At 48.4% G+C, this 25,410-nt stretch overlaps 1 protein-coding gene across 5 annotated transcripts; it reads left to right on the top strand.

Moving 5' to 3' along the window:
• Positions 1–304: 304 nt before the first annotated feature.
• Positions 305–25,296, top strand: PIP4K2B (phosphatidylinositol-5-phosphate 4-kinase type 2 beta). 5 transcript variants are annotated; one of them, XR_006164813.1, is made up of 12 exons: positions 306–530; positions 9,911–10,008; positions 11,653–11,749; positions 15,754–15,906; positions 16,678–16,824; positions 17,186–17,224; positions 18,601–18,714; positions 19,018–19,276; positions 19,671–19,774; positions 20,359–22,090; positions 22,623–22,659; positions 25,205–25,296. XR_006164813.1 is itself a non-coding variant. In XM_032985518.2 (10 exons), the coding sequence occupies exons 1-10, from the start codon at positions 354–356 to the stop codon at positions 20,437–20,439; spliced, it is 1,269 nt and encodes a 422-aa protein (XP_032841409.2). In that variant the 5' UTR covers positions 306–353; the 3' UTR covers positions 20,440–25,296. The 5 variants fall into 5 exon arrangements, 2 of the variants coding, with proteins under 2 accessions (XP_042643054.1, XP_032841409.2); XR_004406056.2 differs by having other exon boundaries at positions 22,623–25,296; XR_006164812.1 differs by having other exon boundaries at positions 20,359–22,659.
• Positions 25,297–25,410: the final 114 nt, after the last annotated feature.

Raw genomic sequence — 25,410 nt, 5'->3', positions numbered from 1 at the left:
CTCAGCCCTCCGCCATCTTGGCGCCTCCTCAGAGCGGGGCCGGAGCGGGCTCGGCCGTGGCGGCTCCTCCTCAGCGGTGGAGCGAACCACCGCGGGGGCGGGGGTGGGGGGGGGGGGAGGTGGGGACGGAACCACTGCGGCAGCGGCGGGGGGACGGCAAGGGGGAAGCTAACGGGCCGGGCAGGACCAAGGGGCAGGGGCTGACAGCGGCGGGCGGTACCACTGGGGGAGGAGGGGGGGGGGGGGGCGTGGGCCGGGCCGGGCGGAACCATGCGGAGGCGCTGGTAGGGGGGGGGAGCCCGGGTGAAGGGGTTCGGTCCGGCTCCCGGTGCCGCTGCCGGTCCGGGTCCGCCATGGCCTCGAACTGCGCGGGGGGCTCGTCGGCGGGGGGCGTCGGGGCGGCGTTGGGCTCGGCCCTCAGCGCCAGCAAGACCAAAACCAAGAAGAAACACTTCGTGTGCCAGAAGGTGAAGCTGTTCCGGGCCTCCGAGCCGCTGCTCAGCGTCCTCATGTGGGGGGCCAACCACACGGTGAGCGCGGCCCTCAGCGGGGCCTCCCTGCCCCCTCAGCCGCGGCCCTTCTCCCCCGGGTCCCGGCCCCTCGGGACGGGGCCCTCAGCGAGCACTCTCGCCCACCCCCCGGATCGGGCCCTTCCCTCTCTCCCTCAGACAGGGCATTTTCCCGCCCCGCTCCGACCAGCGCCCCTCATCCCCGGATCGGGCTCTGCGTTCCCCCTTCCCCCCCTCCCACGTCCCCTTCCCCCCTAAATCGCAGCCTTCCCGCTCCCTGGCATCCGATCCCTAATCCGGGTCCTTCCCTGGATTCCCACTCCCAGGGCACGGCAGAACTGCTCATTCCCCTGGCCTGCTGGATGCCCACCCTGTGAGGCGGCCCTCTGGGGTGTTCTCCTCCTTCCCGCGTGTGTCCCTGTCCCTGGGGGTGCCTTTCTCTTGGGGTGGGTGCTCCTTCCCCAGAGCCTCCCCATCTCCGGGCAGTTTGAGTCCCTCACTGGGTCAGGGTGTCCCTCCCGGACATCACCTTCCTCATGCCTGAGGCTTTAGGCTTTTTTGCTGCTAGACGTGTCTCTGCCAGAGCATGCCTGCCCCCTCACACCCACCCGTCTGCCTGTGTCCTCTTCCCCAGCGCTTTTTCCCAGGACTGGGGAGGGGGAGCGATGCCATTTTGGTTTGCGTCCCTTTGTGTAGGGTGTTGTTGCTCTGGTACACCCCCTCTCCGGCATCGGAGGCGCTGAGGACACTGATCTGACACCCACAGCACTGTCCCCGTCACAAGCCCTGCCTTTCTCGCTCAGGGCAGCCCCTGTGGCCCCGTTATGGTGAGGGGACTCCCACATGTCACAACCCAGAGATCCCACACGCACAGTGACAGTCCTGTTCCTCAGTTGGCTGGATGAGGACAGTTGCATATGTCTCTCATCTCCATCCCAAAACACAAAAGGTCTTTTGGCCCCATCTGTCCAGCCTTGCCTCTCTCTGAGTTTAGGCTTCAGCTACCAGAATTCAGGCCACGTATGTCCCCTGGACTCTCAGCCTCAGTTTCTCTGGGTAGTGCTTGATACATGTCTTAGGATGGAGCTGGGAGAGGGTCTCTTGGAAATGTCAGTGATGGCTCAGCTGTTTAATCCATCTCTTTTGGAGGCTCCTATGGCCATCGTTATGTTTTTCTCTGGAAACTTCTTCATCTGCGATGGCAGGCACAAATCTTGTGCTGGAAAGGAGGATTGATTTACCACTGCTTTCTCTTGGATGTGGGTAATGGATGCTGTTGTAGGAGAATATTCAGGTGGCTAAAGAATTCAGAAACCTCATCCCTTCTTTAATATGCTTTTAGGGCTCAAAGGCGCCTATTCAGTGGATTAGTGGACGTCTACTAGAGAGTGAAAGAGATTTAAGCTTAATTTTTGCAGAAACAAATAACACATCAAAAATAAAATTAGAATTGCATTTCTAGCTTGCCTGATGATGGAGTGAAAGCTTCCAAATGTAGTTCAACACAGCGCTGTCTTTCTGAGTCAAAGGATGTTCCAAGTGCTTGCAGCTCAGAGCCTTGCCCAGGAAGCAGCATAATGAATTTAATCAGGCTTTGATCAGTGGTGCTATTAGGGAGCCCTGAAGAAATGGAAATTGGTGGGATTCTTCAGAGTTTCATTTGTGGCCTCTTAGGGACAGTTGCTTGGTGGCAATTAGCTTTTTTTTTTTTTTTCTTTTTTCTTTTTTTTTGGAGCTGTCTGGATACTAGGAATCTGGCAACTTTTTTAGGCACTGGTTCAGGACAATGCAACTTTTGGAGCACTTGACTGTGAAATATTTAGGCAGAGGGAGGAAGGCATGCTGACAGTTCTGTATGAACACTAAGCTAGTAATGAGATTATACCAGATGCATATTATGAAGAAATTGCTGCCAGAAAGGAGGACGGGTATTCTGAGGGGCTGGGGAGAGAGGGTAGAAAATTTCATCTGTGACATTCTTGCCCTTGGACAGGCATCCAGGATTTCCCAACAAATTTTTGCTAGTTCATCTTCCTCCACCTCTCTGCCACTGTTTGGGTGAGCGTTGTGAGTGCCTGAGTGGGTTGGTGGCTGGTGTGACCATGCTGCAGAGCAGGCTCGAGCTCAGGTGGCTTTTTTAGCTCATCAAATGAGCATCTGCTCATCCTGGGCTGCATTTGGGAGGTGATGTTGGTGCCCTGGTTATATGGGAAGTGGGATTGATTATATGCTTCCAGCACGCAGGTTTGGACAGTTGAGGAATGTTTGCAGGAGTATCTTTGGATTTTGTTAGAAATCTTTTGGGGAGTTGTTTAGTATTTGGCTTTTGGACCACGGTTGTACAAGGAGGGATGAGTGTCTTGGCTGTGCCTGCGGAGCCCTGCCTTGGGATCCCTGCTGTAGGAGGGGGAGAAAACTATCAGCACAACCGTGAGGCTGTGCCAGGAAGATTCTGTCAAAAATACTTGAATTTGAGATGAACTTTTTCACGGACAAATCAAACAAACAACCATTTTATGCAATCCACCATTTCTGTTGACTGAAGAAATTCCCTTGGGTCCGTTAACTGAGTCTGGCAACAGTTCGGCCCTGCCTTGTGTTTAAACAAGCTTGTTAGCAGCTGGTGTGAGTACAGGCAGTGATGGGTCTGGAGAGGATCAGGAGCAAGGATGTTAGCACACCAAGAACAGGAACTGGTTTCTGGAACACCAGTTCTGAGCATTTCTGTTTAAATAGCGAGCAGGGTCTTGGCTGTCCCGGCGGTCCCCAGCCAGTGTTTAAACTGAGTGAATCAGGATCGGGGTGGGGCTGGTGTAAGCAGGGCCAAAAGTGGGTGGTTTTAGTCCGTCAGCTAAATTTTGAACTAGAAAGCCATGGAGGGGAGGGGAGAACTCAGATAGGAGAAGAAAGTGGAGTCACAGAGGCTCATCCTTGATTTCTGAGTTTTCTGTAAGGCAATATAAAATTCAGCAGACGTGGAGATGGTTCCCGGGGAGGCTTTGCTTGTGACTGCTGTTGTCATGGCGTTGGAAGAGGAGATGCAGCTCCTCGGTGTTGGTTCTGTGTGTGTTGCTCCGTGCACATTCTCCACACCCTGGCTGGACGCGTGTGCATGGGAGCTTGCCAGCGGCAGAGGGAAAGTTGTGATGGTTCTGGAAGGGAGAAGCCATCTCGCACTGAACAGTAAGATGAACACGGCAGTGTTGTGTGATGCTCTGGAAACCATAGAAACGGTTGTAAGGTGCTGATTATACAAGGCACTGGGATCCCAGTGAGTTTGGGGGGTTGTTGGAGAGGTGACTCTTGTATCTGTTTGTTAAATGAACAGTCGAGTCATACGGGCTGGGATGGTGCTTCTCTAGGTGGCAGTTCATCAACTGGAAATGATCCCTGGGGCTCTGTGGATGTTGGCAGGGGCAGGGGGTAGGCATAAACAAATCCCGTTTTTGTGGAAATGGGTAAATCTCTTCTGTTGGCTGTGTGGATCTTGCCTGAGGCAGCCTCCTGTGCTCCAGAGGCTCCCATTACTGGCTGAAGCACCAGCTGATCTCCTAGGACCTTTAGGAGTGGTGCCAGCCAGTACAAAACACAGCTATTTAGTATTCAAGTGAAATAGCAAAATTGGGATTTGCAGCACGCTTCTCCCTTCTCTGCAGTGTTGTTTTTGGTGTTGCCATGTTAATTCTAGCCAGAGCAGCATCTGCCACATATCAGATGTTGAAGTCCTATAAATTGGTCCTGGCACAGGGTAAATGGCATGTATTTGTCCTTTCCAGTACTTGCTGTCTGCTGTGGCTCTAATTGACCTCTGGAGAGTGCAGCATATGGCGATGGCCATGATAGCCCATGTTAATGGTCGAGGCCAGTGGCTCTGAACCTTCTTCTCCCAGGACCTCCTGTTAAAATAGAGATTCGAGGAGCCCTTTTCCTTCTTGGGGCATGAAAAGAAAAGGTTTTCCTGGGTAGTTCAGTGAGGAAAATGGGGCTCAGTTGCCTGCTCTGCCACTGACTCGTGTGGCCGTGGGTAGGTGGTTGAACTTTTCCATTCCTCAGCTTTTATCTGAGCCAAGGGAAGCGACAGCTCTGCCTACCTGCCAGTGGACTGGGAGGACAGATGCTTTCCAGTGGCCCTGAGGCCGTGGTGACGCGATGGGCGACAGGCCACCCTGCGCTGGCAAGACAGCAGGGGAGCACTGACTGATTCCTCTGCCTGGGATGCAGCGTTGGGCTGCAGCTCTGTCAGGACACAGGAGTCCTTTCTAGCAGGCTTCGAAGTACTTTGGTCGGGAAGAGGTGGGTTCACTGTCACTAGGGGATGCTTTTTTTTTTTTCCTCTTAAAGCATGCCGGTGTCCCCAGAGCGCTGATAGAAATTATTGACTACAAGATTCACGCTTCCATAGCATTGCATGGGGGTTTTGTTAGCTTGGATACTGATTAATCATGCTCTAATTCATGGAAAACAGTTTTGTTTTTTTTTTTTCTCAAACCATTACCCAGTTGCTGTACTGTGGTAAGCAAAGTTTTGCTGCAGATGTGGATTTGTCTCCATGCTAGTTAAAGTGATTTTGCTATGTGTCTTTTACCTGCTTCCCTGGAGTATTATGAAGTTTAGCTAATGCTCACAAAGTACTTTGAGATGCCTGATTGAAAGGTTTTGAGAGGAACAAAGTATTTTTATTTTCCTGAGCAGATTCCTGTTGTAAAGAATCCTAGAGAGTAGACTCACATACTCCATCATCTGGATCTTGTTAGTAAACAAATTGCATTTTCCCATCAATTTACTAATGGTAATTGCCACTTCGAGGCTCCAGTCAGGTTTTGAAACAGAATTATGCCTGGCCTATTCGTTCTAACAGCTGTCCCTGAATGACACAGAATATTGATGTGTCTTATTGAAAAAGGAATTGGCTTTGCTTGGGAAGACAAATTATCAACTACCAATAAACCCAGAATCATACTGACTGGTGTTGCTCAAGAATTCAAGTGACCAGGAAATCAAAGCTGAACGGACAGAGAGGAGGTGGTATTTTTCCAGCCCTATAAGGGCAGGGGTGGCTGTAGACTTCTCAGCGGCGTAGGCAAAAATGAATTGTGCTGACTGAGGACGAAGGGCCTCACTGCTCCTGCGGGGGGGAAGGGGAGAGCTGCTGGCTGGGGAGCTGGAGAAAGCGCGGAGCTGAGCTTGCTGTTCCTCTGGCTGCTGGGCAAATGGAAGAGGAGAGTGACGGTTGCGGCTTTGGAGAGATGAGGATCTTCTCTCCCTCACGTACTGCTGATGCCCTGACCCCTGGTCCCTCCTTCAGTGGCATCTGGCTGCTTTTCCCTCTACGGCATTGACTGGGATCACGCTGTTTTGACACACTGGGCAATCTGCTGCCTTACCTCTCTCCTTGCTGGGGTGACCTCTGGACAGACTGGGCTGCTTGCCTTGCTTGGGAAATTGCTCCATTGTTCTCAGAATACGGTGAAACCACCAGAGAAATGTGAAGCATCTCTTCCTTAGTGCCCCTGCTGTTGCCTTGTGAAGATGTCCATTGGTTTGTCTAAAATGTATCTTGGTTTTAAACCCTCTGAGCTCCACTGAGAGCCTCTGAGCCTGGTGTGTGTCTGAGCCTTTTGTGAGGCTGACGGGTGTGCGGCACTCACGCTGTCTCTGGCCTGGGGAGGGGCAGGACCAGTGTCTTACATCTTTCTCCAAAATGCAGGTGGCAGTGGCAAAATGTACTTCTTAATGGTGCTTTCAGCCGGGACTGGTCCCTGTCAGGTTGTCTGTGCTTCCTACCCAGTGGGGGAATAGAAAACTGACATCATAAGAGGACCGTGCAAAAATAGGGGCTTATTTTCAAGAGGATTCAAAGGCAGATTAGGTCTAAAAAGCTGGATGCCTTACAGAAAACCAGCATCATGCAGGGTCTGGAGACAGATCCCTGGGCTGAAGAGCTTGTGCTCTATATTAGCCATTCTTAACTTTTTCTACTTTGGGGACCTCTAAAGCCTTTTTAGTGGAGGTGTGGAAGTACCCCAGGCACAGACTGCTGTACAGCACGGACCTGCTCTTCTCAGTGGCTGTGCTTCTCAAAATTAGCTCCTGGCCCCTGCGGTGAGGGACCGAGGTGTGTGACTGCGGTGCTGTCTGCTGCTGCACCCCTGCTCCCTGCAGCTGCCTCTTCCAGAACAAAGCACCGAGTCCAAGATCTCGCCTGCCCATCTTGTGGCCAGCACCAGCCCCAGAGATCTCCAAAGCTCCACGTACAGGCAAACTTTCTATAGCTGGGTGACATCTCTTTGTGGGAGACAGGCTGGTCAGACCCGTGGGAACGGGCTCCCTAGGAGCCAGGGGTTGCTGGGCACCTCATTGCTATGCACCTTGCTGTGACCTTGCCTTCTGTAGCATAAATACACAGAGACACACACTCTGCTATATATAATCTCCTGCTACACGCCTCTCCCTGGGGAGAAGGCGAGAGAGCAAACATGTGCCAGGCGTTAGTCACGTTGCTCTCGGAGGCTGCTCAGATTCCACCATGATAAGCACAGGAGAGGATCCCTATAGAGTGGTGCTGTCTGCTGCTTTCGTTTGGGCAAGGTCTCCTACTGTTTCACTTGGCACCGTGCTGCAGGACCTGGCCCGATAAGCCTTAGGAAGGGGAACTGGATGCTGAAGATGGTACTGTGAGACAGGAGGGCTTAGAATATCCCTTTTCCAAGGGGGCTTTTCATTCCTCTCCCTTTGGCATCCTGAGGGAAGTGTCAAGCACAGGAATTACTGTGGGAGTACACGGTGCATGTCCTTCTTGCTTAAAAAAGAAACACATAATTAAAAAAAAAAAACCAAACAAAGAGAAAACCTAACCAAAATCACGTTTGCTTTCAGACTGGTGTCAGGAACAAAGGCCCAGTAGCCATCTGACCAAGAGCTGCTTTGTGCAGTGGAGGGCAGGCTGTCAGTGCTGGTCCCCTGCACGAACCCGTTCCTTTTCCCCATCTCCTCCAGTGCCGGAATCCCAAAACATCCAGAAAACTCTGCTGTATGCAGCGGGAAGTGGGGAAAGGCTTCCGCAGGGGGTGATTTTTCGGGCTGTTGTCAGGCTGTTGTATCTTGGGAAGAGTGAGGGTATCGTTTAAATGAGGCGAGGTATCCTGGTGCACCATTTTTGCCAGTCAGGAGAGTCGCAACAGGTACAACATTTGCTTTGAGGTTTCTGCTTTGGCAGAAATGAGGACAACCAGAGACATCTTGACATCTCACTTTGTGAACGTTTGTGTCTGAATTTCTGGCAGGGGGGAGACAATCTCCAAATCGCTGTTCCCTCTCAGCCGTCAGCACCCTTCCTCCGCTCTGGAACAAGCTGATAATAGCTTGTTTGTGCCTTACCCACCATCGAGAAGAGGGCTGAGAACAGGCGTGTCTAAGGAGCTGTGCTGTCGGGCTTCCCCTCCTGTTAGACAGCAATAATTAGTGGCTGGAGGCAGTGCCTCTTTCTTCATATAGAATTAGCTGTTTTCTCTCCCCTGCCCCCCCACTTCACCCTGAGGGGAAATCACTGCATGGGGCTCTGATACAGCTCCCTGCAGTAGCTTGGACACCAGGATCTGGGAGATCCTTTCCTCACTGTGGTCCTCTGGCCTTTCCTCTCTTTCAGCTGTGGCTTGAAGAGTGGCTCAATGCAGGATCAAGCCTTTAACTTAAGCTGGGGGGTATTTATTGGTCTCCCTGCTCCACAAATGATGGGAGGCATGTGACATTATTTATTCATTCATCTGTGCAGTATTCTGCATACATCCCAAAGCATTTTATGGGAGTGCTTAATGCTCCTCGGGTGCTGCTATAAAGTAAATACTGGGCAGGGCTTTAAAGAGCAGCATCTCCGCTCTTAACGGAGCGGTGGCCGGTTTACTTTCCGCTTATCTGTTGTGTGGGATGAGTGTCTCTGAAAATAGTCATCTTTTCTCTTTGCAGTGTGTGTGTGTGTGTCTTTCTTCCAGTCTGACGTTTGTTAAATCTGGTCTGTTTTTTTCATTGGTAATGATGGAGAAAGGATGTGAAAAATACATACTTCATCAAAGGCTTGCTCATATAATTAGACAGCTCACTGCACATCTCCAGAGCCGAGGCCTCCGTTGTCCTTGCAGAGCTGAACTGTGCCACAGATCCCACTGCAGCACAGCTCCCTCACGCCTCCTTGGAGATGTGGCAGCAGCGATTTGGACAGTATTGTGTGTCCTGTTGCACGCAAGGAGCGGGGAATCCCGGAGCTGGAGTCCATTTCCTCAGGCTGACACAGCTTGGACCCTGCTCCCAGTCAGCCGGGAGCTGCTGCGTGCCTTCCAAGCGTGCTGGAAGTCACTTGACCTGCCTGAGGTTTTGGTGTTGGGAACAGACCCCAGGCCTGACTCCTAGCCAAACGCTGCCGTTGCCAGTGTTGTTTGCTTCTCTCCAGCATTACCTGCTTGGCACAGTAATTATGGGAATGGAGTTGTAATGAAATTGCTTCCTAAATCCAGCATGTTAATAGCAGTTCAATTAGATGGGACTCGTGTGATTCCTGTGAAGTCCGTGTGAATGCATGACACTGGGGCCATCCTCAGAAAAGGCAGCTCAGAAACGTGCTGCCTCTTGACCTGCTCTTGATCGCTGGCACAGCCTTGTCAGTGCATGGGCTTGTCTGGAGCAGGGTAGCCAGATATAGTCTGGAGGTGGATTTTTTTTTTTTTTTTAACTATTGATGATTTCGCTGCTGGGTGCTATAGGATGAGCCTGTCTGTACAATAGTAGCTGAACGTTCATTCTTCTGCTTCCCTGTATCCCTGTGGCTGCCACACATGACTAAGGAGCAAAAACAATCTAGTGGAGTGACTCATCCCTTTAGAGAAGGTGGGATAAGAGCAACAAGAGACAGCAAGCATAGAAACAGCATCCACAGGGGAGCTGTGCTGTGCTGCACCAAAGCTACCCAGGGTCTGTTCCGACTGGCCATGTTAAAGACTTTGGTCATCTGTGATTTGTAACAGTGAGAACTAGTTAAGAAACTGGCTGATGCAACATTTCCTAAATAAAGGCAAAGGTGATTTATTTAAAACATAAAATCTGTTATTTCTTGGTCTGTAGGTTTGTCTTGATTCTAATCTGTATCTTGGATGATCAGTGGAAAGTGAACAGATGAAAAAGCTGAGGCTGGCTCAGCAGTACTCACCACGTGATTGAATGAGATGCCTCTGTGGCTTGTAACCACAGTGTTCTCCAGTTTACTTCAGCACAGCAAGTTGCTCTGAAAGTCTGATGGGTTATATTCCTTCAAAAGCAGCTTCTGGGATATTTGACATCCCCATAAGTCCATTGACAGTAACTGCAGGGCAGTGGAACTTGGGTTTTGAGTCTCTGTTTCCTTTCTCTTTTAGATCAACGAACTCAGCAATGTTCCCGTCCCTGTCATGCTAATGCCTGATGACTTTAAAGCCTACAGTAAGATTAAGGTGGACAATCATCTATTCAACAAGTAAGTAGATACTTCCCAACTTGTTTGTATCTGTAATTAGAGCTCTTTGCTGTGGGGGAGACTGGCATGGTGAACGCTTTTTGGTTGGTTCCCTGGTGTAATGCCAAGAGGATCTGGCATGATTGGACACATGCCTCAGGTCTGTACCCTGCCCAGACCACTCAACAGGACATGGCGGGGGGTCAGTCTGTCACTGAGATGCTGTCTTGTGGTTTAATTTATATCCTCTGAGCGATGAGAAGTCTGGAATGCCAGGCTCAGAAGTGGCACTACTGCAAAGCTAGTTACACACAGATATTCACTGGCCTGGGTAGAAGACAGTATTTTAGAGTTCACAAAGTGTAACTTGTCCAAAGCCCTAGGGCTGGAGTTTGCTGCATATCGTGGTTGTGCACAAAAGTGATGCAGGACTGTCCCTTGACTTCTGCTCTGCCCTGTCTGGTTGTCCTGTCCTGAGCAGCAGAACCCAAATCCCAAGACCACAGAGGAGAGGGCAGGAGATTTCTCTCTGTGACCTGCTAGGTTCCTTGTCTCTCTGAGACTGTTCGCAGGAGACAGCTGTGAACCTACATTATAGCCCTGACCCATGGGGTTTGCATGGAGTTACCCCCTTCTCCTTTTCCCAAAAGATCAATTTTTGGAAGCCCTTCCAAAGCTGTGGTTGTGACTGATGCTCAGAGCTGTGTTCTCTGCCCTGGTTCTGTGTGCGTGCAGGTCTGCAGTGCTCCCTGATTAATGCTTCGTTTTCACTAAGTTTCACAGGGATCAGCTTTTGAGAGTGGGAGTGTGATTCAAAAGTTTGTCTTCTCTGGCACCTACAATTTGCAGTATTTTCTCTTCCCTCTTATCCTACATAGATTTTAGTTTCCCACGTATTGGTGCAAAGGATTCTCATTGAGAATGAGCTGACAAAATCTCCCACTGTGTCCAAGCAGGGCCATCCTCTCTGCTTCTTCCCACTGGGCAGAATAAGAGCTCTGGCAGGGAGTAGGTGCAGCATCCCTCAGCGATGGGGAATGCCGTCTCTTGTCTGCTGTGGTGTGTTCCAGGGAGGCCCCATACCTGGCTGGCAAGGCCTGGCAGCACAGCTCCCTCTGTAGCAGTTGGGACAGGTCTGGAACATGCCAGACTGGAGCTGATTCCCCTCTCCTTTGCGTTCTGGATGAGATGGTTTGTCGTGTGTTGGCCTTTCTTTTGACATGCGAGTGATCTGATCTGATCTGAAATCAGAGCCCCCCCCCCGCCACTTTCCTCACGCTTTTCATCTTAAACCGTAACAGTGTGTTGCAGGGGGCAGCTGTGTTACTGAACAGAACAAAGCAACAAAGGAGAAGGAAAGAGAGAAATTATTCTGTCAAATCTGTGCTTGTGACAGGGGAGATTGTTCTGTAAGACAGGCATCCTCATCCAAAGAGCCTGTTAGCCAAAAGCTGGATCCTGCAAGCATTTCTATAAACAGATTACTCTTGTGGGCATCCAAAGAAACAAGCTACACTAATGAGGGTAAATACTTGCAGAATAGTGCCCTTGTAGGTGGGAGGGGGCTTGGATATCCTGGAGGGCTAGCAGTGAAGTGGGAGAAGAATTGAGTTTGATTTCACGAGCTGATCATTGCACAAGAATATCTGTTCTGCTTTGCCCTAGGGAAAACTTGCCAAGTCGCTTTAAATTTAAGGAGTATTGTCCACTGGTGTTCCGAAACCTCCGAGAAAGATTTGGGATTGATGATCAGGACTACCAGGTACTGTCTCTTCCCTCCCTGCCCTTCTAACGCCTTTCCCTAGGACAGAATAACCAAGCTGGCGGAGAAACTGTGATGCCAACATTCTTGTGTGGTCAGTTTTTATGGGTTTATAATCATAGTTTGAATGGTTTTACCATAACCCTAAGGGCCCACAGCAATGGAGTAGATCTTGCTGTGCCAAGCACTGGACAACTGCAGAATGAAAAGATGGTCCCTGCTCCAGCGAGCTTACAGTCTAGGCATAAAACAAGAGGCAGCAGATGGTTGCAAACAGACAGGAGCTGGGGGATAACAATGATCTAGTGCAGAACATCTGCAAGAAAAATGAGTCTCTCCTGTTTTTACAGATTTGGGTGCTGCTTTAACCAAATGCTTGTGCCAGGCTTTGGTGCTGTTGAATTGGGTTTATCAAGGTGGCTGCGGCTTTGGGACGTGTGCCCTAAGGCTTGGACTTGCCTTGGAAGGGAGAGATGTTTTCTTGTCTTAATACTGCTGGGCTTAAATCCGGCGAAAGAGAGATGTCGCAACTCTCACTGCTACAGCAGGGCCACCCTTCCACACACAGCTCTTAGTCTCATGCGTGCAAGGGATGTGTAGTACCAGGCTGCTTAGAGACCTCTTAAATGAGGGAAAAGCCAGCGCAGAAAAAGCGGGTGGCTTTGATAGCTGCGTGGCCTTTAGCAGGCCGAGTGTCAGGTAATTAAACCCGGTATCTTTGGCACGCTGCTGCAGTTGATAAAGGCTGGCGATGCGCCAGCACTGACTGGTCAAGAGCTTCAACTAAAATACTCTCTGGAATCTGCCAGCCTGGAGAGGCACGTTAGCACTGGAGCGGTGGGTGAGTGGAGCAAGCTTCTTGCTCTCTCCCTTCTTTGCTTCACGTACAAGCCCAGCCACGCTCCCTGCTGCCTGTGTTGTGGGGAGAGAAGGTGGGAGGAGAGCTGTTCCTTCTAATCCCACCAAATTGCTTCCTTCTGGTAGTGTGTGTGCCCATCTCCACATATGTCTGTGTATACGCCCTCCCCAAACGTGTCAGAATTCTCCCTGATTATATCTAGATTATTGCCTGATCTTGCCCTGTTTCAAGGTTAATAGAACAAAAAGATCCGTCTTCTTACTCCAGCTGCGTGGCTTATTGCACTGGCGAGACACTGGATCTACTTGATCCAGTTTCTGGTCTCGTGTGGTATGAGTCAAGGAGCAGATGTGCAGCACCTGCATCCCTTCCCTTTGTTCCCAGACCAGGGGGAAGCCCGCTGGTCCCTCGTGACCTCTGAGGATACCGGGATCGATATTTGGGGCTTTTTGCTTTGTATAACTGCCGGTTGCCTCTCTCCTGGCTGCCAGGGCTCATCCTACTCTGCTGTCTGTTCTCAGGCATGCTGGGCACTCCGAGGGTGTTTGCTCGAAGTGAGACACGTTTTTTGAGCAGAACTGACAGCCGTCTTTGCTTTTCTTCTGCAAGGGGCCGGCCATCCCCGGGAGGAATAGTAAATGCCGGCTGCTGCCTCCCGGCTGCCTGTCGCAGCTCCTGTCAGGGTGACTGCCTGTCTGCTGTCGGAGATAGAGCTCGGCCCAGCCTTAGGAGGAAAGTGGTGTTCATCACGCCTGTGTGTGCTCAGCGCCTTGCAGTTACCTGTGAGCCATGAGCTGCGCACACAGATCTCTCCTGCTTGGGATGGAAGATCTCTTTCCTTTTCAGGACACGGCTGCTCAGTCCATGCTTTTCGTGAGCACATGCCTGTTAGATTATTAATTTTATTTTTTCCCTCCTACCGTCAGGCCTGTTCTGTAGGCAGCGGTGGCGTTTTGCCAGGAGAAGCAGCACCATTGCCTCCTGGTCTGTTGACAGTAGCTCATGCCAGGCTGTGTATGGCTCTTGAGGAGACTGCCTGGCCAGCAACACCCTGCCCCTGGGGCCGGCTGTACCAGGGAATGAAACTGTGTGCTGGCTTCCTCTGTACCCTCCAACGTACTTGCATGCAGTGAAATCATTAGCTCCTAATTACTTTTTCTTCCAGTGCATCCACTGTAGTATATTTTAGAATTCTGTTTTTCCTGTTTCTTTTAAGAAATGATGAGAACTATGTGAAGTAACTTACATAGAAGCACCCACAATCTTGCTGGTTCTCAGTACCTGGTTTGTAATTTACACTTTACCTGTTGCTCTGAAGGATTACTTCTCCCATCTCTGGGCTAGAGCAGTTTGGCTCTTTAAAAATGTCCACCTGGAACAGAAAGTAGAAAACACTAATTGAGCTAGATTCAGGTGGGTAAAATGTGATGGCTTGAGTGGGAAGCAAGCCAGAATGCTAAATATAACACCTGAACTGTGCGAGAGGTGGGAGCAACAGGAAGGGAATGAAGTAAACCTAAAGGCTGTAAATTTGGTAATGTCCACATGTGGTCACAATTTCTGCTTCCCATCTTCTCTAGAAGAAAAGTGCTGTGGTTTTGAGGTGAGGGGTGATTAAATCTTGTAGCACAGACTCATTTGCAAATGTCAGCAAGAAGCAAGGGGGTTTTTTTGTTTGCCTTTATTTTCTTGACAATTTCTAAAGCCGTTGGCAGGAGTAGAGTTTTTCCCCTGCTTCATTAAAGTTTTAAAAGCTTTAAATGCTTCATTCTGAAAGGAAACCTCTCGGCTCACTTGCAGCGTGACATGGTAAATCCCTCTTTCACAGCAGGCTCTGCTTGCCTGCGTGTCTGTGTCTGCAGAAGAGCAGGCTCCCTCTGCTGTCTGCTCTTCAGAGAGCTGAGGGAAGGAGAGAAGTGTAACTAGCAGCTACAAAAATTCATCATGAAATGCATTCTCCAGCCCTGAGATCCTGAAAGACATATCTGCCTTGAGCTAAAGACCACTGTCCAGGTGTCAGTACCACTGTATTTCAGGGCACAACTCTCAGCTCTTTCCATCTGCTTGCATCAGTGGCAAGGAAGTGCTCGTGAGAGCCTGTGCTGTTGGTTGACAAAATGGCTTCTGAACAAACATGGGTGACTGGGCTGGTGGCGTCGGAAGGCGGTTGCTCAGAAGTGATGAAGGAAACAAACAGGAGACTGGTGACCTTCTTGGCTTAGTCTGGAAGGTGTGAAGAGCAGTGGCTCTAACAGTGGGATGAGGCTCATAGCAAGTCTCCCTGCCTGGGGAGAGGCATCAGAACAAAGAGCTCGTGTTGGGGCTTCGGGGGTCATGGTAGATACTTGCTCTGCAGTTTGCTTGGGATTTTCCAATTGTGCTGCAAGTATGAAAAGAAGCTGCAATATTTCGTTGCTAAGGGTGGAGACAGGGATATAAAGACAGATGCTGCTGGTTGTCGGAAGAAAACCCAAGCTATTTATACTCACAGTCTTTTTCATCCAATTTTAAGAATAGCAGAGGCTGAGGGTGGCTTTTGGTTTCAGGATGACCTGTAAAGAATTCCCAAACAATGAGACTTTTGCCAGTTTAGGCTGCATTTTGATGGAAAAGAAGGCAGGCCATTTCATTCATTTTGTTCTGTTTTTCCTTAAACCTTGGAAATATCTTGACTGTTCTGAAATTTCCAGGAGGAAATGCTAAGAAGTCTTGGCCTGTGTATACTGATTCTTTAAAAACCTCTTAGTAAAAAAAAAAAAAAAAAAAAAATCTTCAAAAATGCATGCCAGGTGTTGGAATAAAACATGTAAACAAATAGGAGGCCCAGATGAAAGTTCTAAACTCCGTGTCCAGACTTCTAAACAATTGGGTTAACCTCAGTAGTGCTGAACACTCAAGGATGCTTGCTTATTAACGGTCACGACTCGAGTGTGTTTGCAAGTGTGCTCTGGAGCTTGGCCAGGACACTCTCACAGTTACGAAGGTGGAGCACAGAGTCCCTGGGATGTCTATTGTTTTGAAGCCAGGCTGTGGAGCTGGCCCTGGTCACCCATATCTCATCTGCTTTCCAAGACTGCTCTTTCTTCTCCAGGGAGGTGGCAGCTTCTGCTTCTCCTCCCCACTTCTTTTGTTCTGGTTCCCTCAGAACTCAGTGACACGAAGTGCCCCGGTGAACAGTGACAGCCAGGGCCGATGCGGGGCCCGGTTCCTCACCACCTACGACAGGAGGTTTGTCATTAAGGCAGTGTCGAGTGAGGATGTAGCAGAGATGCACAACATCTTAAAGAAGTACCATCAGGTACGGTGAGTCTGGAACCCTGGGAAGGGAGGTGGCAAACACCTTGGGGAGCATCTTGTGATTTGCTGGGGAACTGGAGCTTGGATTCACAGTGTGCAGCCTGGTAGAGCTTGCAAATAGCTTTTGCGGAAGAAAACAGCATTCCTTAGAGTCTGAAAGCCAATTATGGCACAGCTGGCTGTTTCTTGCAGTGCTGAGCCCCTTCACAGCTCACCCTGTTCCTTACATCAATGAATTATGGATCGCTGGTACCTGAGATCTGTAAACATGCTCTTAATTCAATCCTTTGAATGAAACTTTCCAGAGGGCCCAGGGAGGAGACAGTTACATGCAGCAGGGAAGGGGGGGGGGCAGAAAAGTGGGACAACTGGAAATGTTCTACCCTGGTCCACGTTATCTGCCAGTCCATCTGTTCTTTACTTTCAGATACACTCGTGTAACCACTAGAAATGAAGTTAGCCAGTGCCACCAACAGACTCACCCCACTGAGACTGACGGACACTCACACCTAGCCTGTTACAGCAGGCTGGGCATGCATACAGAATTGGGATGCTCTTTCTCAGCTCAGGGCTGGAAGACTCTTATGATGCCCTAGCTTGCTTTTCTTGAGACCCTAGGAGCCATTTGCAAGCCTCCTTTCCTTTCACATCGGTGTCAGATGACTGGAACTGGAGGTTTCACTATCACCTTGCTGAGCTTGTGTTCTGTCAGAGATCGGTTTTGTGTAACAGTACTGTCTGTCTCTGCCCTCCCTTCCCTGCTCTCCTCCAGTTCATAGTGGAGTGTCATGGGAACACCCTCCTGCCCCAGTTCCTTGGCATGTACCGGCTCACCGTGGACGGAGTAGAGACTTACATGGTGGTTACCAGAAACGTATTTAGTCACAGGCTGACTGTGCACCGGAAATACGACCTGAAGGTGAGGGTTTGGAGGGCAGACATGGAGCCGAGAGCTCCTTTTCCAGGAGCGGGGAAGTTAGTCTTTGTGACACCTGCTTGACAAGGTCCTGGGTTTTGCTTTTTGTTCAGGGGATTAGGTTTTGGGGGCTCTGGGTGGAGCTTCACTTGAGGCTCAAGTAGTGTTCCGTTCCTCTATCCCACGTGGCCTACACTACACCAGATAGATCTGTAAGCCTATCTCAGGCATGAAAAAGTGTTCAAGCATTGATTTAAAAAATACTTTTGTTCTTTTTCTGCATGGAGGAATTAATGGTGTCTGTGAATTCTTTGGGAATATGGCACATAGTGCAACAATGCTCTTTTCTTTATTCTTTTATCAGGGCTCAACAGTATCCAGGGAAGCAAGCGATAAAGAGAAGGTATGGACCATCCCTGGCTAGCCTTTACTTCCTGCTGGTGGTTGGAATCAGATGGGATCCAACTGACTTCCCTTTTCCAAAGAGATATTGAGCAGGGGATATTGAATGGGCCCTGAGTTATAACCTGTTTCTGTCCCACCTTTCAGGCTGTACCCAGTAACTGCTCAGGAAGAGATGGTGCAGATCTGGTGCTGCCCTGCCCTGCTCTGTTACGTTGACACTACCAGGAGTTGGGGGAACTTCTTGGGGGGGCAATGCCACAAATATCAAAACCCACATTAGTGCAATGGTGTCTTTATGGAAGGATTTCTTCATTGTTCTCCCTGTGTACCAAACCGAGTCAGGTCAGCAGTTAGCTTTTGCAACAGGTGCTTTTATAAACCAGACCAGCTCCTCTCAGATTCTTGGCATATCCCAGCAACTTTGTAAGTTTGGCTTCTGGTGCCATTAGGGAAATTTATGACTCAGAATCCTGCCCCTGTAGAATTTTGGCTGTGATGCTGCCATGAAAAGACCTGTTGAAATCACAGCGGTAACTTGTGGTGTTACATGTTTTGCACATGCACATGGGATTTTCAGGTTTGGGACCGCAGAGTAAGTCTACTCCAGCCTGCCCTAAAATTAGATCTTTGGCATGAGCCAAGGAACTCCCATTTACGCCGGATGCTCTGGCGTCAAGGCACGGCTTCATCGTGCCCAAGTGTCCCTGGCTTGCTGGCTGTTTACTCTCTTGCTTTTTCTGCTTATGCAGTTTGTCTCAGACCATTCATATTAGATCTATATAAAGCTACCACACGCTCATATGGCATTCTAAGAAAATAATTTAATTCCCAGCTGCACAAAGGGATTGTGTCTTCTTCCATATCCCTCAGAAATCCTCAGGGCCTGCTGCAAGCAGATTCCTCAGAAAGCAGTGCTTATAATTTTTTCCTCAAGCCTTTAGGGAAAGAAGCAATTTTTTTCACACCCCCACCTCTTCCCCTCCTCTCAGTCAGAAGCCAACAAAATGCATTTCTTTTCTGGGAGCTGGTTGGACCATCTCTGGCTGGAGCCTAGGTGTCCAGCTTTCAGCTTGCAGCACATCTTCCCAGAAGTCTGTAAAGCTGAATTGCTCTCTCTGTCTCCCTTCAGCTTCCCCCTAGGTGTACAGCTCAGCACATGGATTCATTGACAAATACTGTGCTCTGCCTGATGCCATTTTCATACATAGTGGACAGGATAAGCCGTTTCACCTTATAAATGGGCAGAAGATCCTGGTGCAACCCCACATTCGATCAGAGGCTCTGTGCAGTTAACATATCACTAATGCATCAATGTACCACTCCTCCCCCAAGAAGTAGGGGCTTGGGGAATTTGACACAGACTTTTTGTTGCAGGCCAAGGATCTACCAACGTTCAAGGACAACGACTTCTTGAATGAGGGTCAGAAGCTGCATGTTGGAGAAGAGAGTAAAAAGAACTTTCTTGAAAAGCTGAAGCGGGACGTGGAGGTAGAGTTTCCTGGGGGACAGCTTTTACTCTTATGTTTCCCATAACTGCATCCTCGCTGTGGCCTCTGGCTCAAGGGGTGCAGCAGTGACTGAAAAGCAAGCGATTCCTGGATCAGACAAGCAAATACAGTCAGGATTATGCTGATGGCAGGGGGGCATATGACCTCATGTGTAGATTCTCCAGAGTCTAATAAGGGCTTAGCTCTCACTACAGCCTTTTCTTAGGGAGATACTAGCAGGGTAGGCCTGAGGATTTCTGATTTCACGTGGATGCTGTTGTTCTCACTCATCTCTTTCTCCCAGTTTTTAGCTCAGCTGAAGATTATGGACTACAGCTTGCTGGTTGGGATCCACGATGTTGACCGAGCAGAGCAGGAAGAGATGGAAGTGGAGGATCGGGCAGAGGATGAGGAGTGTGAGAATGATGGTCTCGGAGGCAACCCCATTTCCTCCTATGGCACACCCCCTGACAGCCCTGGCAATCTCCTCAACTACCCTCGCTTCTTTGGGCCTGGAGAGTTCGATCCTTCTGTCGACGTCTATGCCATGAAAAGCCACGAAAGTGAGTATTCATGGAATATTGCCCTGAAGAAGTTCTGGAGGGCAGAGGAGGTGTCCTGTGGTCTGGCTGGGCTAAATGGAGTGGGAGGACTGTCCACAGAGAGAGAGAGAGACCCTGCCAAGTGTCTCCTTTGCTGTGCAGTCCCTTGTTGTGGATGGTGTGAGTTGGAATGGGTAGAAATGGTGCTTGGAGAGTAGTGGCATGTTCAGAGAGCGTGTGGGCCTCTGGTGGGCTGTTTCCAGTCATTCTTCTCTGCCCTTCTGCAGCCTCCAGCTGCCTTGCTTTCTCTGCTAGTTGCATCAAAACAGATCTGCCATATATTTCTTAAGGAGGGGGGTGCAGCCGGGCTTTGCTCACAGCTCAGGGTGTGCTAGCGACTCTCTTGCCTTGCTAGGTGCCCCCAAGAAGGAAGTGTACTTCATGGCCATTATAGACATTCTTACGCCATATGATGCGAAGAAGAAAGCTGCACATGCTGCCAAAACAGTGAAACATGGGGTAAGCAGCCTGTCACCCAGAGGGAGGATGGGCTTTGGGGCTTTTGCTTTGCCTGCATGCCTGCGTATGTGTGTGTGATGTCTCCTGACGCTGATTTTTTTTTACCAGTATGGAAATTCTTCAGTGATCCCATGCCCCAGGACAGCTCTTGGCCTCACTGGGCAGGAATGGACTGGCTGCAGGGAGACATACTACCCTGCCCCCTTCCTGGGGCCAGTCCCATTCCCTGACAGCAGTCTTGAACTTCGCAAAAGGGCTTGAAAAAAGCCCGGGTTGGTGGGACATGGAGTTTTTCATGCTCCTCCGAAATCTCTTCAAAACCATGAGGGAATAGATCCAATGCTTTGACTCAGTGGTCTGCAGAAAATCCAGCTGGTGCTAAAATCAGTTTCCTCGGGGATTTCTCTAGTCTTCTCTGGATGTTGTTTTTTTCTTAGAACTTGCAAGTTGTTACGGGTCTTTTCTGGCAGAGACAGGCTGTGCTGATCGTTCCCTTCTGTCCTCCCACCTCCACCCTTCGCAGTGCTGCAGGGTCTGCCCTTCGAGGAGGGTGTTGTGACTTGTCTCTCCTCTCTGCCTTGCAGGCTGGGGCAGAGATCTCCACCGTGAACCCAGAGCAGTACTCTAAACGCTTCAATGAATTTATCTCCAATATCCTGACATAGTCGTCTTCAGCCTTCAGCAAGAAATGAAGAGGGGCTACTTCCAAACAGAGAATGCAGCCTGTGACACTAAAACAGACACTGTAGCAGCATGTGGGGTGTGCATGTGTGTGTGCGTGTGTGTGTGCAAGAGTGAGTGTGTGGCACTGTGTGACTTCAGAGAAAACTAATTCTAGGTGCACCCTCCAACAGTCCACTTGACCCAGGCGGAAAAGTGGGTTTTTATGTTACAGAAGTGCCCAGACATAGATTTGAGGGCTTTTTAAAACAAGAAAAGTGCATTGTTTCAGCACTGCTCTTTCTAATGACATTTTCTCCTCTCTGATCAAGAGAATCCCATAGGGATATGATATGTGGCACTGTATAAAGGGGTCGCTCTAGATCACGTTCAGTGGGAGTAAAGCAGTGCCTGATTCCACAAACTACTACTTTTTTTTTTTTTTTTATTGGACTGTCTTTACCAGAAAGACACACAAGCCCTTTTATTTCCCTCTTGGTAGGAATTGGAAGGAAAATAGCTCACCATTTCAAGGACAGAAAATATTATTCTGATAAGGAGGAGTCGCTGAACTTTAGGTAAATTCAGACTGGGACACTTTATATTTTTTGGTTAATTTAAGTAACAAAAACTTTTTTTGTAACTGCACTTGATTTACAAGAAAGATGAGGGAAATGAACATCTACCAAAGATGATGACTTAAAAAGGTGTAACTTCTAGAACCTAAAAAAAAAAAACAGTGTGAGAAGTAGTAGAGGGATTGAACAACCTCAGATAATAATTCGCTTGGACCCATTGTGCTTTAAATTGGCCAGCTATGAAGATTTCGTAAATGGAAAAAAAAAAAAGGAATTTTGATGGAATTTTGTACCTGTAGATATGGGATAGCATTTGACTATCTGGAACGTTTCCCTGTCTCACCTCAGTCAGGAATTGCCGTGTCTCTTAGGTTACAGCTTCACATTGCAGTTCTGCCAGTGTTAATCTAGCTAATGTTCAGTCTTCCTTACTTGCCCAATCTGCAACAGGTACTTGAATTTGTTTCCTGACAGAGGTTCTTTGGTTAGTTGGTTTATTTTTAAAATGGCAATGTGACTTGCACACGAAGGAATTGGACTCGCTACCAGTGGGGAGTGCTGGGAGCTGTGACTGTGGAGCAAGTTCCACTGCTCAAGAGGACTCAGGACTTGAGCTGTGATTGTTTTTACTCTTCTCTGCTCCATACCCCTCTCTAGAGCGACAGTCAAGGAGTGGAAATGTTTGAACACTTGCGCCAGATTATTTTCCCCCCTTAAGGAATTGGAACTGATTTGCGTGACTGAATAACGTCCTGTTTTGTCTCCAGAATGCTTGTAATATTTTTCACAGCCAAGCTTGTCAGGCTTGCTTTGGGTTTTGTTAGCTCTGCTGCACAACAGTTACAGATCTTTTGGTTTGTTTTTTAATTTTCTTCTTCTTTTTAAGCAGGATTTAGCGTTTTGAACAAACCTCTTGCGGTTGAAACATGTTGCTTATCTGCCTTGAAACTGTTTTCACATATGCCTTTGTTTCGGGAATAAGCTGTTTCGAATGTCTGTCCTGTGCTGTAACGCGTGCTACAGTTTGCTGTGTGGAATTTGGTCCTTTTGAGAGATAACTGGTGCTCATCACATCCTGGTAATTTCCCTAGACTAACGCTAACTCTGGTCTGGATTCTGAATGTGGGCTTGGGTTTTTTTATGTTCATACCCACATTCGTAATGTGAACCCCACAGGTCTCAACTTTGAAGGGGACAAACGGGGGCTAAAGTTTCAGCCCATAAGAGTGTACTGTAAATAGAGTCTTTAAGAAATCAAAAATTAATATTAGGGGTCATAATGGGATATGAATCTTTATTCACTCATGGGTCATTCCCTTTGACATGAGACAAATTTCTTCTGCCACTGTAGTCCAGTCCCTGTTCTGTGTGATGTGGGGGCTAACACACCGTCATCTGGGAGGCTGAAGAGTCTCATGTCTTAAGGTGTGTAGCTAGAAAAGCCACAGAACAAATGCAGCTATGAGAACACTTTAAAAAAGGGAGGACACAGAGGGTATCGTCAGCTTAGTTTTGTGGGCATTATATTGGTTGCTTTTCTTTTAAACAATAAGCACTTAAGTTTACTATCAATTAGAAATTAAATACCAATCACTTTTTATTCTTGACAGTTTTAAAAATCTGCATTGAATCCGCAACTTTGGCCTGGTAAGTTTGCTGTTCTCCTTTTGAGAAACTAGCTTGTATCTTTTAAACTGTTTATCTTTAAATTGTATATTTAAAAAAAAAAAAAAAAAGAGAAGAAGGGGGGGAGGAAGAGAGAAGGAAATTAGTGAACTGCAGGCATCCTGCACTGAGACACTACAAAACAAACAACCCAAAGAAAGTAGAAGAGTGAAGCTTGCATAGCTAGGAGCAACAGTCTCATTCACTGAGTTTCATTAACATGAATGAAATTAAAATGCAGTTAGTTCCTGCAGCAATTTTTACAGAAGTCATGATACTAAGGGCTTAAGAGCAGTTAACTCTATTTTCTTATTCCACTCCCAACAAACTCCTGCTCAAATTAAATTGGCTGTCTCTGGCTCAAGTGATACGAAAAGCCCCGTAAACTCTATTCACTTTAGCACTTCCCCAATTCTGCCACTTCTGTCAAGTTGCCATACTGTGTGTATTAAAGTAATTAAATGCAATTTTCTCACTTAATGATGTATTACCCAGGTATGTAACTTTGTTAACATAAGCATTTTGTATATTGTTTACATTTTGAGAGGTAGCATTACGTTAAAAATGCTAATTTTTGTTTCTAGACAGTATTTTTATTACCAGAATAAGAAGTGAAGCTGCAAATATTTGATTTGTTTTTAAAAGGGACTTTTTCTTTTGTTTTCGTTGTTTTGTTTTGGGTTTTTTAATCTTGTTTTAGGTCACTTTTTTAACTCAAGTATTTAAAAGGAAAACCCAGCCCTTTCAATTCTGGTTTTACAACTGCTTGTGCTAGTTTGTTGTCTGTTTCTGGTGTGAATTTAGTTCTAGTTTGCTGAATGTAGATATTTCTGTCTGTAGCATGTACCCTGCAGAACACTTTACACTGAAGTGCATTTGACTGAAAACCACCCTCAGCTGAAAGAATTGCAGTAGATAGGCAGATCACTCAGATCCTGGTCAGAGTGCAGGATTTTTCAAGAAATTGCAGTGCAATTTTTTTTTTTTCTCAACCGGAGTTTCAAAAAGAAAAAAAAAAAAAAAAAACAAAAAAAAACCAAACCCAAAACCTTAATGTGCAGTGTCTCTCTCCAGTGCCCAAAGGCAGGGTGAGTTTGTGTGAGAAGCGAGCTTCAGGATCCGTAGTCCTGCCTGTACTGAGGGTCTCTCTTTCTGCACGTGGGCCTGATCTGTCAAAATTTAAGAACTAAAAAACTGCTTTGAACCTAGAACTTCGATCTTCCCCGTTGAGATAGCTCCTACAGCATCCACGAGAGTGGGAGAAGGAAGGCAGAGTGCAGAGTCACAGTTTGGGTGCTGTCCTGCTCGGCTAGTGCAATAAAAAAAACCACTCGAGACCACGGTGGGTCGCCCTTCGATAGGACCCACGTGTTCTGGGGGTACCAGGCAGCGCCCGCCCTTGGTGTCAGCGCTGGGAAGAGGGCCTGGCATTTGCTGTGTCTGAGAAACGGCAGCAGGAGTTCACTTCTCACAGCCGGGAGCGGTGGGATCCTTCCCTCCGGTCTTGTGCACGCCTCTGATTGACCGGGTTTTAATTACAAAAGCCATGATCACGAACTTTTGTCACGGGGAGGACTTCTGGGGCAGTAGGCGACTCCAGTTTTCCTGCATAAACGAGGCTGTGCTCCCGCATCCGAGGGTTTGGATTGGATTATCACAATAAGCAAAACCGCAAACACTTGAGTCTCCTTTCCTTTTCCGGGAGGAAACTCCCGCTCTCCCCTCCAGAGCGCTGCCGCAGCTACCGCCGGTGGGGGCGTCAGCTGGGGACTCGCCCCTCAGCCCGGGAAAGGCACCAGCAAGTTTGTGTCGTAGTTACCGGCCGCGTTCGGTTTGGCAGGGGTCGTGTCAGCCTCGAGGGATGGACGCCCCCCCCCCACCCCGTCCTGTGACTACTATGCAGTCTTTCTAGGTGCCTCCCTTCAAGCTGCACAGAGGTCAAAGTGTTTAACCTCGAGGCGGTACAAACCTCTCCGAAGTCAGTGTGTGTGTCCTAAACTGGGTTCGCAACACTGCGTAACCCATCTGAGACGGATCGCCCTTACACTAGCTCCAAAACCAGAACAGCTCTCCTCTCCCCGTCTGTGTCTTAATGCCCCATTCCAGGTTTGCCTGTCGACTTCCCCTACTCTGCAGAGCCATCCTCTGGTATCCGTATTAGCCACTACTGATTTTCCTTGCTCTTTGGAATGAGTATCTTGTGTAATAGCGATGGCAAAGCTCGGGGAACCAACGGCTGGTCATCCATCTCTTTTAGTGGTTTCAGCTTTCACCACTTGGAAGTTGTGCTGGTCTTTGTTTAGCTGCACAGTGCTAAATGCAACTGGATCGAGTTGTGTCAAGTGAGCGTATTACACACAGGTCACAAGGGTGGGCAGGGCTAATCAGTGCAACTGAAAAAAATGTGAATAAATTAACTTTAATCTAAAACTAAAAAAAAAAAAAAAAAAAAAAAGGCATTCTCGTTTTTTTCACTGCTGTTTTTTAAATAGGAATTTTAAGTCCTCTGTGCTTGTCTGTTTGCTAGGAGCAGTTTGAGACACTGTTACTGTTTTGAAATGCATGCATGTTACGAGATGAGTCTCCAACCAGAGAAAAATAAAATTAAAACTTTGTGTACATCTGTTACTGCTGTCCTCTTTAAAGTCCTCTAACGATCAACTGTTACTCCATGAGGTATGTGGTCATTTTCAGTCCTTGCTTAGCTACAACTGGAAAAGTGCTTTTATACGT

The sequence above is a fragment of the Tyto alba genome, unplaced genomic scaffold, assembly GCF_018691265.1.
Source record: "Tyto alba isolate M040663 unplaced genomic scaffold, T.alba_DEE_v4.0 Super-Scaffold_12, whole genome shotgun sequence".
Classification (NCBI taxonomy): Eukaryota; Metazoa; Chordata; class Aves; order Strigiformes; family Tytonidae; genus Tyto; species Tyto alba.
Note: the sequence above shows the minus strand (reverse complement) of the source record. Positions and strands in the feature narration are given on the sequence as shown.

Excerpts from the sequence above, each read along its gene's own strand:
- PIP4K2B (XM_032985518.2), top strand. The coding sequence starts at position 354 with ATGGCCTCGAACTGCGCGGGGGGCTCGTCGGCGGGGGGCGTCGGGGCG. Across the intron at positions 531-9,910 it reads TGTGGGGGGCCAACCACACG|ATCAACGAACTCAGCAATGT; the intron begins GTGAGCGCGGCC and ends TTTCTCTTTTAG. Across the intron at positions 15,907-16,677 it reads TCTTAAAGAAGTACCATCAG|TTCATAGTGGAGTGTCATGG; the intron begins GTACGGTGAGTC and ends GCTCTCCTCCAG.